Source organism: Hypanus sabinus, chromosome 8 (genome assembly GCF_030144855.1).
Source record: "Hypanus sabinus isolate sHypSab1 chromosome 8, sHypSab1.hap1, whole genome shotgun sequence".
NCBI lineage: Eukaryota > Metazoa > Chordata > Chondrichthyes > Myliobatiformes > Dasyatidae > Hypanus > Hypanus sabinus.
The window spans coordinates 161387649-161406801 of NC_082713.1; the positions used below are offsets into that span (position 1 = coordinate 161387649).

Here is a 19153-nt window from a genome sequence, read left to right on the forward strand (position 1 = left end):
TATTAGTCCATTAATTCCTGGAATTATTCTGGACCCTCTCCAATGGCAGCACATCTTTTCTTAGCTAAGGGGCCCAAAATTGCTCAGAATGCTCCAAGTGCAGTATAATTCCTTATAAAGGTTCAGCATTAAAAGCCTCAACCTCTGCATCTTGCTTTGGGCTTACATGTGGCATTTGTAGAAATATTGGATTTCATGAATGCTCTGTGGTCCAATTACATATAATATACATGTCAAAGTGGCTCGTTTTGCCTAAAGAGGTGGTCTCCATCAGGAGCGAAATGTTCAATTTTTGATCCTTCACGTCAAATAGGAACATAATCTTCAAAGATCTCAGGTGATGAAACAGCAAGAGTTGAACAACGTTTAGGCATGGGGACAAAAGGCACTGTAGCTGCTGGAATCTGGAGCTTATTTCCATCCACAGATGCTACCTGACCCACTGAGTTCCTCCAGCATATAACCATATAACAATTACAGCACGGAAACAGACCACCTCGGCCCTTTTAGTCTGTGCTGACTGCTTACTCTCACCTAGTCCCATTGACCTGCACTCAGCCCATAACCCTCCATTCTTTTCCTGTCCATATACCTATCCAATTTTTTTTTTAAGTGACAATGTCGAACCTGCCTCTACTTCTACTGGAAGCTCATTCCACACAGCTACCACTCTCTGAGTAAAGAAGTTCCCCCTCATGTTACCCCTAAACTTTTGCCCCTTAACTCTCATGTCCTCTTGTTTGAATCTCCCCTACTCTCAATGGAAAAAGCCTAACCACGTCAACTCTATCTATCCACCTCATAATTTTAAATACCTCTATCAAGTCCTCCCTCAACTCCAAAGAATAAAGAGCTAACTTGTTCAGCCTTTCTCTGCATCCTTGCTCAATGTTCAGGCAGGGACTGATAAGTGAGTGTCACTTTGTGGCTGTGTGCCAGGTAGTGAAATTCTCAAGAGATGTCTGACCATCTATGCCTGACTTTCAATGCCATTGTCATCCCCGGATCCCATCACCACACGTTAGACATAGGATCTATCATTCTAGCATGGCTGATTCATTTTCCCTCTCAGCCCCATCCTCCTTCCCATAACCTTCAACCCGCTCACTGATCAAGTATCTATTAGCCCCCAGTTTAAATATACACAATGAATTAGCCTCCATAACCATCTCTCCTAATGAATTTGACAGATTCATCACCATCTGGCAAGATATTCCTCCTCAACTCTGTTCTAAAGGGACATATTTTTATTCTGAGGTTGTGCCCTCTGGTCCTAGTATTGGAAACATCTTCTCCACATCCACTCTATTTAGGCCTTTCAAAATGTGGTAGGTTTCAATGAAATTCCCCCCATTCTTCTAAACTCCAGAGTGTACAGACCCAGAGGCATCAAAAGCTCCTCACACATTAACCCTTTCATTCCTGAGATAAACCTCCTCTGGACCTTTTTCCAATGCCATTGCATCCTCTCTTAGATAAAGGCCCCAAAACTGCTCACGATACTCCAAGTGCAGTCTTACCAATGCCTTATAAAGCCTCTGCATTGCATTCTTGTTTTTATATTTTAGTCCTCTAGGAATCAATACTAACATTGCATTTGCCTTCCTTGCTTTTGACTTATCCTGCATGTTAACCTTTATGGAATCCTGCACAAGGACTCCCAATATTGGACAATACAGCACAGGAACAGGCCCTTCAGCCCAGTGTCTGAGCTGACCATGACATCAAATTAAACAATTTATTCTGCCAATACACCCACTGTGAAGAAGTACTTAGAGAGGTTGGTGATGAAACATCAGCTCCTGCCCAAGGAGCAACTTGGGTCCACTCCAATCTACCTATCGTCACAACATGTCAACTGCAAATGCCATTTTATTGGCTCTTTACTCAGCTCTGGAACATCTGGACAGTGAAGATGCATACAGAATGCTCATTGTTGACTACAGCTCAGCATTTGATACCATCATTCCCTCAAAACTAAATAAGCTTCAAGTCCTTTTCTCAATACCTCCTTGTCTAACTGGATCCTCATTTGTGGACCCGTTAGTTTGGATTGGCAACAACTTCTTTTCCACAATCTCCATCAGCACAGATGCACAGGGATGTTATTAATAATTTATTTGATTATAATGAGATCTTTCCTACCCACCTTACTTCCTCTATGTGTGAAGGGCTGTGGAGGGTGACTGTCAATTAGGGGATGGGGGGGGGGGTGGGGGAGAAGATACTGTGGTTACACAAGGAGATAAGGGACATTTATAAAGATGAATGTTTGAGAATGTGTGTCAGGGATGTTTTAGTATGAAAAAACCTACGTCACTTGACACATCTATGATGTCATGACACGTTGCACGTAGGGCCACCCTTTTGATCCCCATCTCATTCAACAGCTTTTCAATGTCACTTTCAGAGAACTTCTTGTGAGCTCTCAATGTCCTCTCCAGCCCCTGTCTCCATGACAGCCATAATGTATGCTACTGCTCCCTGGCAAGCAAACAAAATATACCTTTAAAGCAGGAGTTCCCAACCCTTTTTATGCCATGGATCCCCACCATTAACTGAGGGGTCGTGGACTTCAGGTTAGGATACCCTGCTTTAAAGATACACTCTTCACTGACTACTGCCCAACTAAGCAGCAGCATCTTTGATATATATGGTGTTCTGTCACCTGGAAATGGGCAAATTATCATTTAACACATCTTTTTGAATGGAGAACCCAATACTTCGATAGCTGAAAGATCCACGAGGGACATCTTCACAGAAAGGGTGGTGTGCATGTGGAATGAGCTGCCACAGAACAACAATCAAAAGACATTTGGATAAGTACATGGATAGGAGATGTTTAGCAGAGTATGGGCCAAGTGCAGGCAAATGGGACTAGCTTGGTGGGCATCATAGTTGGCTTTTGGTGCCCATTATGGCCAAAGAGTCTGTTTCCATGCTAGTCCACTCTATGACTCGACTGCAGTTGCACCTTTTTTGCAGCTAAATGACCTAACTTTCTTAGTGATCCAATTTGGCACTAGCACTAGAGAATCACTGTTCCAGCACTTCAAAATATATTAAATCAAGTGTCTATGGAAGAATCTGCATATGCTTGATTAATCAGCAGAGTAGATGACTGGACATTTCAGGAACAATACCTCTCCAAGAAAACACTTAATCAATACCACTTAACAAAGGCTATTAACTTTATTGCTCTTTTGTGCTCTTGCATCCAAAGGGGTCTGATGCAAAAAGCAAGTTCCCTTGTTAACCAGCAAAATTACATTGGCGATAACATTCTGAACTGAAATCTAACTCAGACAGATGATTTCTCTTTAACAGTTCCAAGCAAATTTAGTTTGGGCAGTGAGTATAAAAGCTGAGAAATAATATTGCAGCTAATATATAACTTTGGTTTGGTTACATTTGTACAGTCCTGGTTGCTACATTACAGAAAGGATGTGCAGGCATTGAAAATGTGCAGAAGAGATTCATGAGGATTTTACCAGGATCAGAGAGTATTGGCATCAAGAAGAGGTTGGCCAAAAACCTGGATTTTTTCTGCTGCAGTGATAGGAGACTGAGGGGTGACCCAGTAACAGGAAATAAGATTGAGAGGGGCATATTCAGGGGAGATAGACTTTGTTGAATGGTGAAAATGTCAAATACTAGAGGATATAAATTTAAGGTAAGAGTGCTTGCAACACGCCACTGGTAGAAGCAGACACAAAAGCAACATATAGGAGGTACTTAGAAAGACACGTGAACAAGGATACAGACTAAGTGCAAGCAAATGGGATTAGCTTAAGAGGTCAGCAGTACTGAGTGAAAGGACTTTTCTTGTGATGTTAGGTTCCATGTTAAAAAGTGTAGTTGAGTTTCAAAAGGACACCCTCCAAGATTTAAGACCTGAATCAGCAGAGGTGAACAAAAGTCAGGCACATTTGCTAGCATCAGAGTGGATCTAATTCACAATTATGGGTGCAGAAAGGAGGAATTGTACTCTGCATCCAGGTTTGTTAATTTTAAAGTGTACAACATTAACATTATGTGCAAATACAAGATGACGTTATCCAATGAAAATCATTACTCAAGACGTTTTTCTGAATGAACTATTCAGTGGATGAGGGTTTATCAATGCACATTGTATTCATTCATTAACTTCTCTAAATACCCTTGAAAAGACCAGGGCAAGCCAGCTTTTGAACCACTACAGTCCACAAATATTAGGCAAGTCATTCCTAGATCTTTTTACAGTGGCAATGAAGGGCCAGAGATATATTTTTACCTATCATGTATGAGTTAGAAAGCAACAAACAAGTTTGTGGCTGATGAGACAATATCGAGCCACAATAATTTGTATCTGCATTGGAACAGCTTGACTAGAGCCATGGGCAATTCAGGAACTCGGGCCTTCAGAAGTACCACTTGGTTCTTGTCAGTTAAGTGTACATAGCTGTTTCTTGATGAGGGAAGGAATCAAACTGGCTGAAGACAGACTATGAATGTTTCATCCTTTTGCATTCATGCTGGACTACACCATCATTGAGAATATGAACACACGTTTTGTTTTCTCTCATTAGCCACTTCACTGTCCATCACCGTTCACATCACAGAATATCAGAATGGTAGCGCTTTGATCTAATGTGCTTGATAATGTCAAACTCACTACTTCCATTAGCACACATGTAATCCTATACTGCAGATTCAATATTCGGTATTGACTTTTAGATACAACTACCATGCCACTGGCACATTATTGATACTGCCTTCAATATTTTAATATCTGTTAAATGAGAAACGTCACTAGACTCATCAATGTCACATTTTAAAAATAAAATCAGTAATATCTCCATATGGAAGGCCACTGGCCAAGGTATCATAGATTTAGATAAAATATTAAAACATTTAACCCAAATGATCCAAATATAAAAGTTATAAATATGTCACATTTTTCAAAGTTAAACTGATTAAAGTTAAATCCAACTAATGAGCAGAGCAGAATTATCTTCCTAAGATCATAAAGGTCCAAGGTACTGTAGATTGTTTTTCTTTCCCTCCATTTGCTATTGATGCTTACAAATGAGCTATTTGCGGCCAGCATTCAAGATCTGAATGAAAAATTGTAAAATGTTCATCTTCATGGTCCAATGGCAAATGAATCAGAAATTTTTAAATAGGTAACGAGATCCATGAGTGAACAAGTGGTGCCACTTTCAAAGTTAGAAATGGATGATCTTATTTCATGTCCTTTCTTGGATTTTTTTAAGCAAGTATTCCATCTGCAGGTTCAGGTTTGGCTGCCCCGTTCTTGTCTTCTTACAGAGTATTCTATACCTCTCCAGTTTTTGTTCTTTGTATTTCATCTGTGCCTCTTCCTTTTCTTTTTGCCTTTTTTCTGCTTCCTTAAATTACAAGAGAAAAAGAACTATCTTTAAAATAAACGAACTAACAGAAATCCTTTATTCAATAACATTAAAAGAAATGAAGAATAATCCTTTCTACTTTGGGGGCAGTCTCTCCACAGTGGCAAGTCACAGAATAAGTAGAAGTCAGCCAGAACGAATCTGGTAATCACGATAGCCAGGGGCATACTGAAGTCAGGGAAAGGAATATTCAAAATGGCATTTATTTCAATGCTCAGGATTTAACAGGCAAGGCAAATGAACTCAGGGTATGGATTAGCTCTGAGGACTGGGAATTTATAACCATAATGGTAACATGTCTGAGAAAGGCAAGATTAGCAACTCAATATTCCAGGATGCAGATATAAAATTGGAGATGATTCATGAAATAATTCTACAAGAAATCCTGGATACAGATACAGGTGTGACAGAAATACAAGAAAGTGAGGTGATAAAGCAATACCTAGAGATGACATTCTCGGGAGTAATAAAATGGGGAGGATCACTCTAGTGGGGCTGTAGTATAGAATCTTAAAGAAATTTCTCATAGTTTTAAGAATAATAATGTTGTAGGAGTGAGAGATATTAATTTCCCCAGTATCACCTGAATCATCCACAATGTTAAGGACCTGGATGGGGTGGAATTTGAGCGATGTGTCCAAGAAAGCTTCCTGAGTTTACAGATAAAGGGCCCTGCTTTGCTGCCTCAGGGCCTGGACAGCTTGCAATCGTCGAGAGAACAATAAATTCAAAATTGTATCATGACATTTTACAGGAGAATGTCAAGGTAGCAGTCTGTCCCCTGAAGCTAAATAGAAGTTGGATGATTCAACAAGAAAATGACCCAAAACACAAGAGTAAATCAACAACATAATGGTTTAAAAAGAAGAGAATTCGTGTTATGGAATGGCTAAATCAGAGCCCAGACCTTAACCCATTTGAGATGCTGTGGCATGACCTGAAAAGGGCTGTTCATGCAAGGTATCCCAGAAATATAGATGAGCTTAAATAGTTTTGTATGGAGGGATGGTCTAAAATTACTCTTCGCTGTTGCGCTAGTCTCATCAGCAACTACAGGAAACACTTCGTGGAGGTTTTTGCTGCTAAAGGAGGTTCTATCAGTTATTAAATACAAGGGTTCACAAATTTTCCAGCTTGGACAGTGAATTATTAAACAATGTGTTCAATAAACACGTGAAAAGTACAACTGTTTATGTGTTATTAGTTTAGGCAGATTGTGTTTGTCTATTATTGTGACTTAGATGAAGATCAGATCACATTTATGAGTAACTATTGCAGAAAAAACCCGAGGTAATTGCAAAAGGTTCACAAACGTTTTCTTCAAACTCTACAAAATGTAGGAGGAATTCAGCAGGATGGATAGCATCTATGGAAAGAAATAATCAATGTTTCAGAACATTGACTGTTTATTCTTGACCATAATTCTACTAGTTTTTAGATTATGATAGAAAAGGGTAGGATAGGAACCAGAGTTATGGCCCTGGATTGGAGAAGGGCGCATATTTGAAGGAAAAGCAATGAATGCCAAGTGGGAGGATTTTAAGAATATAATGTCAAGTGTCCAGCAGCAGGATTTTTGTTAGGATAAACTGTACACCTGCTAAGTCCCAGCAATTATGGTTAACAGGAGGCTCTGGTCAAGAAAAAGAAGCATACTCTAGGTTTAGGTCGTCAAGAGCCAATTCCTTGATGAATATTAAGAGGACAAATAGGAGGACGAAGAGAAGGTATGAGAAGGATCTTTCAGGGAAGGTTAAGGAAAATGCCAAGAGGTTCTTTTGCTATATTACGTGTACAAAGGTGGCCAAGGAGTGAGTAGACCCGCCCCCCCCCCCCCCCCCCCCCCTTAAAGACCAGCAAGGCTGCCTGAACCACAGGAGGTGGGTGGGAATTTTAATGAATATTTCTCCTTGGTGTTTACTGAGAAAATCATGGTCACTCAAAATATAAAAGAAACAAGTGGAGACGTCTGGAGTACATTTATATTACCAGGGATGAAGTATTTGCAGCCTTGGAGTGGAGCACAAGTTACTCACTCAAGACTTCTTCTGAAGCCCATATGAGAATGCTTCAAGAATGTACAATACCCCATGTGGGACACAGTTACACGGAGTACAGTCCCTGTTATCGCTGCTTCTCTAATCATTACCTGGAGCCATCCCAGTGATCCACTAGTTTGCTGCATTTGACTCAGTGTAGAGACACAAAGTAGAATCAAAACAGGATGTTATCTTGCAAAATAGGAAAAAAATATTATAAATACTTCTAACTTACAAAGACAAGAAGTTTTGAAATACTGAGGAAGTACCAGCTTCAGGAGGAATAGATCAGGGAAACAGACATATACCAGATGAACTGCAGTGCTGACAAATGAATTCTTGTGGAAACTAGATGACATCACAAATATCAATCTTTGAAGATGGCTGGACAAGTTGATAAGACTAATAAACAAAAATTAAGATCCTATGTTTTAAAGAATAGGAACATAGAGTAGTGTAGCAGAAGGGAATGTGAAAACTTTGTATTATACTATTTTGGCTCTCAGCTTAAGTACTGTGTTAACTCTTGGACAAAATGGCCAGGATGTCAAGGTCTTTGAAGAGATAGGGAGTAGATTTGCCAATATTGTAGAACCACAGCTATAAATTAAAAGAGTATTCTGTTTGTCACATTAGTTAAGAGATGTTTTTTACTTCTGACAGGTATTAACATTTTAATGCATTGTTTATATTGGGAAGTCAAAATGCTTATGTTAAAGACAGCTTTTTGGAGATATTACAAATTGAATTGTTAATATATTTTTGCACGGTTAAAAGCATGGCCTGTACTTGTGAGAAATGGCAGCAGATCTGAGCCAAACTGACAGAATTCACCAGTGTAACTGAACTGCTACACCAGGAGTTTGTAATCTTTTTTATGCCTTGAACCGATACCACTAAGCAAGGGGTCTGTGGACTATTTTGCACACAGGATGTTTGTTCTGTCAACATGACATCACATTGCAAGGTCCTCCCTCATAACTCGGGACAAGGTGGCCCAAGGTAACAAAGTAACAGCAGCTGATCTGGAAAAGGTTCAGTCTCTACTGACCTAATGGGTGAACTGTAAGTGTCACTATTGGCATGCCTAATTATAACACAATTTAAATTATAATTTAGTTAATATAATTTAAAATTATAACAACATTTAAAATTGCTAGCTAAAGGCTACACTATTGTGCCCAAAAACAGAAAACATGATACTTACTTCTTTCTTCCTTTTATATTCAGCTTGCCTTTTTTCATATTCCTCTTTAGTTTTTTGATAAGATGTCTTTTTCTTTTTCCTAAAATCAAAAAAGAATGGAAGGAGAGGAATTGCCTTTCTACTCAAGTAAGCCAAACCGCAGTACTGAATCAAGAGACAATTTGTAGGTTCCACATTTCCTTAAAATGTAGGCCATTTGGCCCACTGGGATTATGACAGCCCACATGTCTCCAATTGCCAATAAACAATCCAACTCGATTCTACCATCCATCCCCACACCTTCGATAATTTACAATGGCCAAGTAATCAGCCAACCAGAATACCTATGGGACTTGGAGAAATGTACACATTCCACAAGGTCAAAATTGACCCCAGGTTACTTGAACCAGAAGCTCTACCAGCTTTTCTATAGTACCACATTGATAAAGAAATGCAGACTAAATCAATAAAACACAGCACTCTACATAAGCTCTGTCTATATGTCTCACTGCCTTAGTGTTATCTGTTCGTCTTGCAAGATCATGGATCTGCATCCTCTCCAGGGCACAGGCCTGGGCAAGGTTGTATGGAAGACCGGCAGTTGCCCATGCAGTGAGTCTCCCTTCTCCACGCCACTGATGTTGTCCAAGGGCGGATACAGCTTGGCACCAGTGTTGTCGCAGGAGTTGCCAGAGCGAGGTTGAAGGCAACGTCGGACTGCCTTAGGGATTCCAGCTCCGGATTTGTCCTCAGGGTTTACTCCCGAAGCCTTTCCCTTGAGTGGGTATGGCTGCAAGGCAGCAGAGGTTTGAAATCAGAGATTTCCTCCTCTTAGATGGACTGCCTTCCCAGGCTGACGAGCTCCATCTACCCGAGCCTCAGTAAAGCAGCCAGCATAATCAACACCCCTACCCACCCCATTCTCTCTTTTCCCCTCTGACACCATGTACCATCGGGCCCAAGGACAACTTCTGCTCCACTGTTATAGGCCTAATAAATGGTTCCTCAATACAATAAGATAAAACTATTGACATAATCTATCTCATTACGATCTTGCATCTTGTTCCACCTCAAGGCACTGTGTAATGGTATAGTCTAGCTTTTCAGTGTCTTTCTGTATGCGCAAGCAGCATGGTAGCTTAGTGGTTAGCAAAATGCTTGATAGTAGCAGCAATTTGAAACCAACCGCTGTCTAAGGAGTTTCTACGTTCTCCCCTTGACTGTGTGGGTTTCCTCCCACAGTCCAAAGAACTACTAGTTGGCAGGTTAATTGGTCATTGTAAATTTTACAGTGATTAGGCCAGCTTTGTATCGGGGGATTGCCAGGTGTTGGGGCTCGAAGGGCTGGATGGGCCTATTCTGCACTCTATCTCAACAAAATAAAAAAAATAATTCCAGTTCAAAATGGATCCACAATGGCAAACATGCAAATGGAAGTTGACTTCTGAACACAGAATTTCCCATGCATCTTTAACTCAAACTTGAAGAAAGAATAGTTAAATATGAGTATGCTGTTGTTATTTTCACCTGGAAAAGTACTTTAATTACCTTCATACTATTAATAAAGTTTAGAGTTGGGGAAGGCACCAAGTAAGCTAAATACTGTTTTCCAAATCAAGTTTTCAAAGAATGCCCAAAATCTCTTACTTTTTTGGTGTCTCTGGTTGAGAATCTGGCTGACTTGTTACAGGTTCCTCACGTTTGACTTTCTTTGATTGTTTCTTAAGTAGCTCTTCTTCAGCCAGATAGAGATGGCGCAAATGATCTGGGTAATTATCTGCATACTCTACATCTCGAGGATGCTGCGCTCGTTTTTCTTTTCTCAATATCTTCTTGTACTGATGCTTAATCTTCGCCTTCTGCTGGAAAGCAAATCCCTTTCCTGAAAGTGAACAGAATCAGAATTTTATCAAAGACTAGACACTGGCATCAAAATGAATAACCAAATCACATATGTAATAAGCAGAATAGTTCATTTTTTCCCAAAAATTATTTAAAAATTTGTGACCATATCAGAAAAACAAGAATTAGATAATTCTCAAGACAACGATCTAAGGATAACAAGGATATCATTTCTTAAATAACTTAGTTGCAACCAACAATGACAATCTACATTGAAGTTCCTAGATAGCTCAAACCCTGCAAGTGGTTAGAACAGAGGTGAATTTGTGGGCAAACAAAAAGTAAGAAGAGTGAAATGGAAACACACCTGGTCAAAAACCATAAAAATATAATTTATTTATTTAGCGATACAGCATGCAACAGGACCTTCTGGCCCAATGAGTCATGCCACCAAGCAACCCACTTAACAATAACCTAATCATAGGATAACTACAGCGAACAATCTGCTAATGATTGCTGCTGGCTGTGGAAAGCGACCAGTGAGTGAGTGGGCCAGTGAAGGAGTGGAGATTTGAGGCTTTGACTCGAGAGATTCTGCCAGTTTTAGCAGCTGGACTGTGCAATCAAGATTTGAATAGCTCAAACTCAGCAGAAAGCAGCTGATTGGGCAATCAAGGTCAGGTGACCAAGCCGTTTGAAAAGCTCAAACAAATAAATAGAGGATTACCTCAAGTGGAGCGGCCTGTGAATGAGTGGGCCAGTGAAGGAGTGGAAATCATGGAAGAGAAGAGAATGGAGGTCATGGCAGCTGCAATCGGCCCCGTGGTTTGTTCATCTTGCAGCTTGTGGGAAATCAGGGATACTTCCAGTGTCCCTGACAACTAAGTGTGCAGGAAGTGTGTCCAACTGCAGCTTCTTGCAGACCACATTGAGTGTCTGGAGCTGCGATTGGATCCATACTGGAGCATCCGCGATGCTGAGAAAGTTGTAAGTAGCACGTTTTGTGAATTGGCCACACCACAGGTAAAGGCTACACAGGCAGAAAGGGAAGGGGTGACCACTAGACAGCGTAGCAGTAGGAAGGTAGTGCAGGAGTCCCCTGATGTCATCTCCCTCTTAAACAGATATACTGTTTTGGATACTGTTGGGGGAAATGTCTCATCAGGGGAAGGCAACAGCAGCCGAATTCATTGCACCATGGGTGGCTCTGCGGCACAGGAGGGAAGGGAAATGAGTGGGAGAGCTAAAGTGATAGGGGATTCGATTGTAAGGGGAATAGATAGGCGTTTCTGCGGCCGCAAACGAGACTCCAGGATGGTATCTTGCCTCCCTGGTGCAAGGGTCAAGGATGTCTCTGAGCGGCTGCAGGACATTCTGGAATGGGAGGGTGGAATGGGAACCAGTGGTCGTGGTGCACATAGATACCAACAATATAGGTAAAAAATGGGATGAGGTCCTACAAGGTGAATTTAGGGAGCTAGGAGATAAACTAAAAAGTAGGACCATAAAGGTAATAATCTCTGGATTACTACCAGTGCTACGTGCTAGTCAGAGTAGAAATAGGAGGATATTTCTGATGAATACGTGGCTTGAAAAATGGTGAAAGGGGGAGGGATTCAAATTTCTGGGGCATTGGAACCAGTTCTGGGGGAGGTGGGACTGGTATAAACAGGACGGTCTGCACCTGGGCTGGACTGGAACCAATGTCCTAGGGGGAGTGTTTGCTACTGCTGTTCAGGAGGATTTAAACTAATGTGGCAGGGGGATGGGAACAAGTGCAGAGAGACAGAGGGGTGTAAAATGAGGGTAGAAGCAAAATGTAGTAAGTTGAAAAGTAAAAGTAGCAGGCAGGCAGGCAAATCCAGGGCAAAAAGCAAAAAGAGCCACTTTTCAACATAATTGTATAAGGGCTAAGAGTGTTATAAAAACAAGCCTGAAGGCGAGGAGCATTCGTAACAAGGTGGATGAATTGAATGTGCAGATAGTTATTAATGAATATGATATAGTTGGGATCACAGAGACATGGCTCCAGGGTGCCCAAGGATGGGAGCTCAACATCCAGAGATATTCAATATTCAGGAGGGATAGACAGGAAAGAAAAGGAGGTGGGGTAGCATTGCTGGTTAGAGAGGAGATTAACGCAATAGAAAGGAAGAACATTAGCCTGGAGGATGTGGAATCGATATGGGTAGAGCTGCATAACACTAAGGGGCAGAAAATGCTGGTGGGAGTTGTGTACAAGCCACCTAACAGTAGCAGTGAGGTAGGGGATGGCATTGAACAGGAAATTAGAAATGTGTGCAATAAAGGAACAGTAATTATAATGGGTGACTTCAATCTACACATAGATTGAGTGAACCAAATTGGTAAGGGTGCTGAGGAAGAGGATTTCTTGGAATTTATGCGGGATGGTTTTCTGAACCAACTAGAGAGCAGGCCATTCTAGATTGGGCAGGCCATTCTAGATTGGGTATTGAACAACGAGGAAGGGTTAGTTAGCAATCTTTGTGTGCGAGGCCCCTTGGGTAAGAGTGACCATAATATGGTGGAATTCTTCTTTAAGATAGAGAGTGACATAGTTAATTCAGAAACAGAGGTTCTGAACTTAAAGAAGGGTAACTTTGAAGGTATGAGACATGAATTAGCTAAGATAGACTGGCAAATGATACTTAAAGGGTTGACGGTGGAGATGCAATTACAAGCATTTAAAGATCGCATGGATGAACTACAACAATTGTTCATCCCAGTCTGGCAAAAGAATAAACCAGGGAAGGTAGTGCACCTGTGGCTGACAAGAGAAATTAGGGATAGTATCAAGTCCAAAGAAGAAACATATAAATTAGCAAAAAAAAAGCGGCACACCTGAGGACTGGGAGAAATTCAGAGACCAGCAGAGGAGGACAGAGGGCTTAATTAGGAAAGGGAGAAAAGATTATGAGAGAAAGCCGGCAGGGAACATAAAAACTGACTGTAAAAGCTTCAAAGAGTGGGAGTAAACGGGACCTTTTCAGAATGGCAGGCAGTGACTAGTGGGGTACCGCAAGGCTCAGTACTGGGACCCTAGTTGTTTACAATATATATTAATGATTTAGACGAGGGAATTAAATGCAGCATCTTCAAGTTTGGGGGTGACACGAAGCTGGGTGGCAGTGTTAGCTGTGAGGAGGATGCTAAGAGGATGCAGAGTGACTTGGATAGGTTAGGTGAATGGGCAAATTCATGGCAGATGCAATGTGGATAAATGTGAGGTTATCCACTTTGGCTGCAAGAACAGGAAAACAGATTATAATCTGAACGGTGACCGATTAGGAAAAGGGGAGATGCAACAATACCTAGGTGTCATTATACACCAGTCATTGAAGGTGGGCGTGCAGGTACAGCAGGTGGTGAAAAAGGCAAATGGTATGTTGGCATTCATAGCAAAGGGATTTGAGTACAGGAGCAGGGAGGTTCTATTGCAGTTGTACAAGGCCTTGGTGAGACCGCACCTAGAATATTGTGTGCAGTTTTGGACCCCTAATCTGAGGAAAGACATTCTTGCCATAGAGGGAGTACAAAGAAGGTTCAACAGATTGATTCCTGGGATGGCAGGACTTTCATATGAAGAAAGACTGGATCGACTAGGCTTATACTCACTGGAATTTAGAAGATTGAGGGCGAGTCTTATTGAAATGTATACAATTCTAGATTGGACAGACTAGATGCAGGAAGATTGTTTCCAATGTTGCGGAAGTCCAGAACGAGGGGTCACAGTTTAAGGATAAAAGGGAAGCCTTTTAGGACTGAGATGAGGAAAAATTTCTTCACACAGAGAGTGGTGAATTTGTGGAATTCTATGATACACTGATTCTCTGCCACAGGAAACAGTTGAGGCCAGTTCATTGGCTATATTTAAGAGGAAGTTAGATATGGCCCTTGTGGCTAAAGGGATCGGGGCGTATGGAGAGAAAGCAGGTACAGGGTTCTGAGTTGGATGATCAGCCATGAGCCTAATGCAGGCTCAAAGGACCGAATGGCCTACTCCTGCACCTAATTTTATGTTTCTATGATTATACATTTTTGGACGGTTGGAGGAAACTGAAACACCCATGGGATGTACAAACTCTTTACAGAAAACACCAAAAGTGAACCCAGAACTCCAGTGCCCTGAGCTGTAATAACGTCGTGGTAACTGCTACACCACTGTAGCACCCCAGATACTGTAACATCTCAAAAGGCCAATTTATGCGTGTTGAATCTACACTGTACTCTACGCTGTAGCCTGACACGCACCTCCCCAAAATGTAAATATGCATCGTTGCGACGCAAACCGCAACAACTGTGATTGGTCCGCTAGGTAGCATCGCATTTCCTCCTCCGCATTTCCGGTTGCTTCTGAACGATGAACCAAATCGTCAAATTTACCTGCCGACATCCGAAAATATTTGAAATGCATTTCCTCATCCATCTCTCTCAGTGGTCGGACAAGCACAGAAAATTCACCCTCCTTCTGCCTCAATATGTTCAATGGTCGTACATACCATCTCCTCCGGCGTCTTCTCTCTTTTCTGCGTTGCAGTAATTTCAATAAAAGTAACCTTGTCCAACACTTATTAGCTCCAACTCCAACATGATGCGCTCAGTTTCAGTTGCCATTGTTTGAAGTTCACAAAGAAATACTACACAGTGGCATAGGAACCCCACTAGTGTTTTGGCGGTGAATTGCAGAGCGACACAGACGCACCAATGCACAAGTATAAATGCGCACAATGGTGTAGGCTACGTTGTACACCCTACGCAGAAGTATTTATGAGCCTTTAATCTGCACACAATTGAAGAATTCACTTTGACATTCAAATCCTTGTAGAAGCTGAGGTAAATATCAACATTGTATGGTGGGAAATTCACCCACCACAGGCAAACTCCATTATAGCAATGGGTTCTCTTATTTGAATGCAGGAACAGATACAAGGAAGTAATTCTTTTCTTTTTCTTGGTTGATTTAAATATGTTTAAATATTTCTGAATGCTTTGACTTTATTTACAAAATATTTAAACTGTAATTAAAACAACTATACTTAAAGAGAATTTAACAATTCCAGAAACAGAAATGATTTTTTGCGGGTTTTGAGCCACAGAACTTGATTTCACCTACTCTTTCCACTTATTGCTGTTCCTTCTTACCAACATGCACAACAGCTCTATTGCTTCAAAATTGCCAGTCAACTGGTCAGGCCCAATCTTCAAACCCTTTACATCTCCACCCCACAAGAGTGGAGTCTTAGAACAGGTTTGTTAATGAGTGGTTGGCCCAATTGGTGTCGCTCTACTGCCATTTGCACTCATCCAGCTGAACTGAACTCATTCTTTCACTGGATAACATCTCCCATAACTCCATTCACTTTCTCCAAATCAAAGGTGTAGCTGGCTACAGGAATGGACAAAAGTTATGTCTCATCGTGGGATATTTGAAACTGCCCTCATTTCACTTCTGTTGAGGAACTCACTTTTGCCTCCTATTCTGTGTCACTGCTGACTATATGTACAGTTGGCAGAATTCTGTACAAAACTTAAAAAAATAATTTTGATACTAATCACCTCAGAACTAATCAATAAGCTTCAAGAACTTGCCCTTGCACAACTAGTTCCTTGATCGTCTCATTTGCAGATCCCATTCAGTTTGGATTTGCAAAGACATCGCCTTCACAACCTCCATCAGCACAGAGCACCCCTGTGATTTGCCCCCGCTCTACTCACTTTATATTTGTGACTGTGAGGCTAAGCACAGCTCCAATTCCATATTTAAATAAGCTGATGATACTAGTCAGTGGCCAAATCAAGGGGGTGACAAATCAGCATATAGTAGGAAGATTGAAAATCTGACTGAGTGGTGCCACAACAACCTCTCACTCAATGTCAGCAAGACTAAGGAGTTGTTTGTTGACTTTACAAAGAGGAAACCGGAGGTCCATGAGCACCCAGGCCACATGCTTTTCTTGCTGCTGCCATCAAAAAGGAGAAACAGGAACCTCTGACCCACGTCGCCAGGTTCAGGATCTGTTATTACGACTCAAACATCAGGCTCTTGAACCAGAGGGGATAACTTCACTGAACTGTTCCCACAACCCATGGACCCACTTTCAAGGACTCTTCATCTCATCTTTTCAATACTTATCGCATTTTATTTATTACGATTATTTCTTTTTTTTCTTTTCGTATTTGCACAGTTTGTTGTCTTTTGCACATTGTATGTCCACCCTGTTGGGCGTGGTCTTTCACTGACTCTATTGCATTTCTTTTATTTACTGTAAATTCCTGCAAGAAAATGAATCTCAGGGTTGTATATGATGACATTTGTCATTTGATAATAAATTTACTTTAAACTTTGAATTTCCACTCAATGTTTACTTTTACATGGTCACATTTGACTCTACCTTCCAATTTCTTCCTCCAGCTGACGGACAGGATAGTGACTGCTATCTGTGACAAGACCACAGACTCCAAAGCTATTTTGACTAAATCTTCGCTCAACACCCACAAAATGATGGAGGAACTCAGCAGGTCAGCAATAAGAGGGTGATGTTTTGTTCAGAGTCCTGATGAAGGGCCTTGGCCAAAATGGCAACTGCTTGTTCTTCTCCATGGATGATGCCAGACCTGCTGAGCTCCTCCAGCATTTTGTGTGTCGCCCTGCATTTCCAGCTTCTGTGTAAAACACTCTGGTTCTGGCAGCTACATAAGTATAGGGAAGGAAGTCTCTAGGCATTACATGTAGAACTCCCGGTGTTAAACTTCTCACTCTGCTTCCAGTAACAATTTCATTCCATTCTCCAAGGTTCTTTGTCTCAGTTGCTTTGATAAGATTTTCCAGGCCACTGTTTCTGGGATATCTTTATTTTTCCTTCAACTGTGGCTTTTCTTCTGCTGTAGCCGATTGTTCTCTTAACCAAAGCTCCTTTATTTCCCACACTTCTGCTCTGATTCTTTCTTCTCAGCAACAATAATGCTTGTTCCCTCACCCATTCGTCCTCATCTTCCACGTCATGAGCCTTTTAATAAATTCTATTGAATTTGAAATTTATGACACCTCCAACATCTAACAATTTGACCACCAAATTTTATCCTCTCCCTTTTTGACATCTAAAAAGGGACTCATTTCTATCTGAATCTTACTGTAATTGCTCATGAAATCCAAAAGATCTAATAACATTAGCCAATTCACACAATTGTTTTCCACAATCCAGGGGCTTGAACTTCTTCCATGGTATGCTGGATAAACTAGATGCAGAACGGTTGGCCTCTTTGCCAAATCCATTCACACAGTATACAAGATTGTCTCTGAGTTTCCAATTCCCCTTTGTGCTAAACTCTCCCCGGCTAAATTTCTATAGATGCTGTTTGACCCGCTTGAGTTCCTCCAACACTTTGAGTGGCTTGCTTTCGATTTACAGCGTCCGAATAATCTCGTGTTAGTGGTCAGTACGTAGGGTGACAGATGACACATATTGTTTGCAATGGAATTCACTAGCATCGTTATTGAGCTGTGTTTACTTTAAGAAAGTGAGTCTGACGCAATGACGTAATTGTGAGGCGACTGTTTTCGGTTTATTCGCAACGGAAGGGCTGCGACTTGAGAAAGTGACTCGCATGTTTTATCCACAGAATCCTACAAGTGAACGCTGCCTCTCTGCCCGGTCACGCGAGCTCGTATTCGAATCGGAAAAGTTGCCGGCGTAACACAGTGCTCTCCCACTGGGCTGAAAATGCAAAAGCATAGAAACGCGCACCGCCGGGTTCACGGACAACGTCTATTAAAAACGCTTGAACCGACTTCTCCTACGATGGATTACTTTCTCCCTCACAATTTCCCTTGTCGTGGCCTTACACCTTCTCTATATCGTTATTACTTTTCACCTCAAATGTACTGATCTGATGAAAAGGTCTGAACAGATGCAAAACAACGTGTTTTCAACCGCCGTTACACGTGACAATAACAAATCAATTTCAATTCAATCTTCTCACCTTCCTTAATGCTGCCCCAGCCCTTCTTAAAATACCGGGAATTCCTCTTCCCACTCGCCTTCACAACCATTTCCCTGTCCACACGACTGGAGCTTCTCTGCGACTGCTTGACCGGCGCCATTCTCCTCCGGACGGTGACGTCATCAACAGCGCCGAGACTACGGCGGCCGGAAGGAACCTCCGTCCCGGTTGCGCCGCTAATTCCGCGTGGAGGTCCAGATGCTCCTCGGTGGGATTCTTCTGTCATTTCAGTGAGACAAGCCCGCTTGGGTTTGGGCCTTTTGGCTGTTGGTTGTTGGAATCCGGGTCCGCAGGAGCCCCGAATCTTCATTCGCAATGTCTTTCTCCCGGGATGTGGCTTTGGACTTGCTGAAGAGCAAAATCAAACTTCTCACTGACTTCCTGGACATTTACATCAAAATAGCAAACGTGCACACAGTTGATTTTTATACCAAGGACATATGGAATGAGTTTGTGGCTGTGTCGCCTGAAACCGTCATTTCGAGTCTCTTCTCTCAGCAGGGAGGAAGCACAAGTGGTAAGAACGTTTGGACTTGGGAGTTACAGTTCCCAATAATGTTTGCCAAAGGAAGTTCTACAAGAAGCTGACTAAACATCTGGATCTTACAATGACACCATTGATAGGAAGGAGTAAACAATCCTCCTGAGTAATA

The 19153-nt window shown here is 41.6% G+C and overlaps 2 protein-coding genes across 4 annotated transcripts in view; one reads left to right on the forward strand and one right to left on the reverse strand.

Moving 5' to 3' along the window:
• Positions 1-3173: 3173 nt before the first annotated feature.
• On the reverse strand, positions 3174-18942 carry ccdc59 (coiled-coil domain containing 59). Its single transcript, XM_059978409.1, has 4 exons — positions 18480-18942; positions 10284-10518; positions 8658-8736; positions 3174-5390 (listed from the first exon to the last, which is right to left on the reverse strand). The coding sequence occupies exons 1-4, from the start codon at positions 18808-18810 to the stop codon at positions 5229-5231; spliced, it is 807 nt and encodes a 268-aa protein (XP_059834392.1). The 5' UTR covers positions 18811-18942; the 3' UTR covers positions 3174-5228.
• mettl25 (methyltransferase like 25) overlaps positions 18816-19153 on the forward strand; it is an 83720-nt gene continuing 83382 nt past the window's right edge. For all 3 annotated transcript variants that reach the window (XR_009513739.1, XM_059978406.1, XM_059978407.1), the window contains exon 1: positions 18816-19017. Coding sequence is in view for 2 of the 3 variants with exons in the window: in XM_059978406.1 (XP_059834389.1) it covers positions 18816-19017 (202 nt within the window). In the remaining variant the exon portion in view is untranslated. The remainder of the gene's footprint in view (positions 19018-19153) is intronic.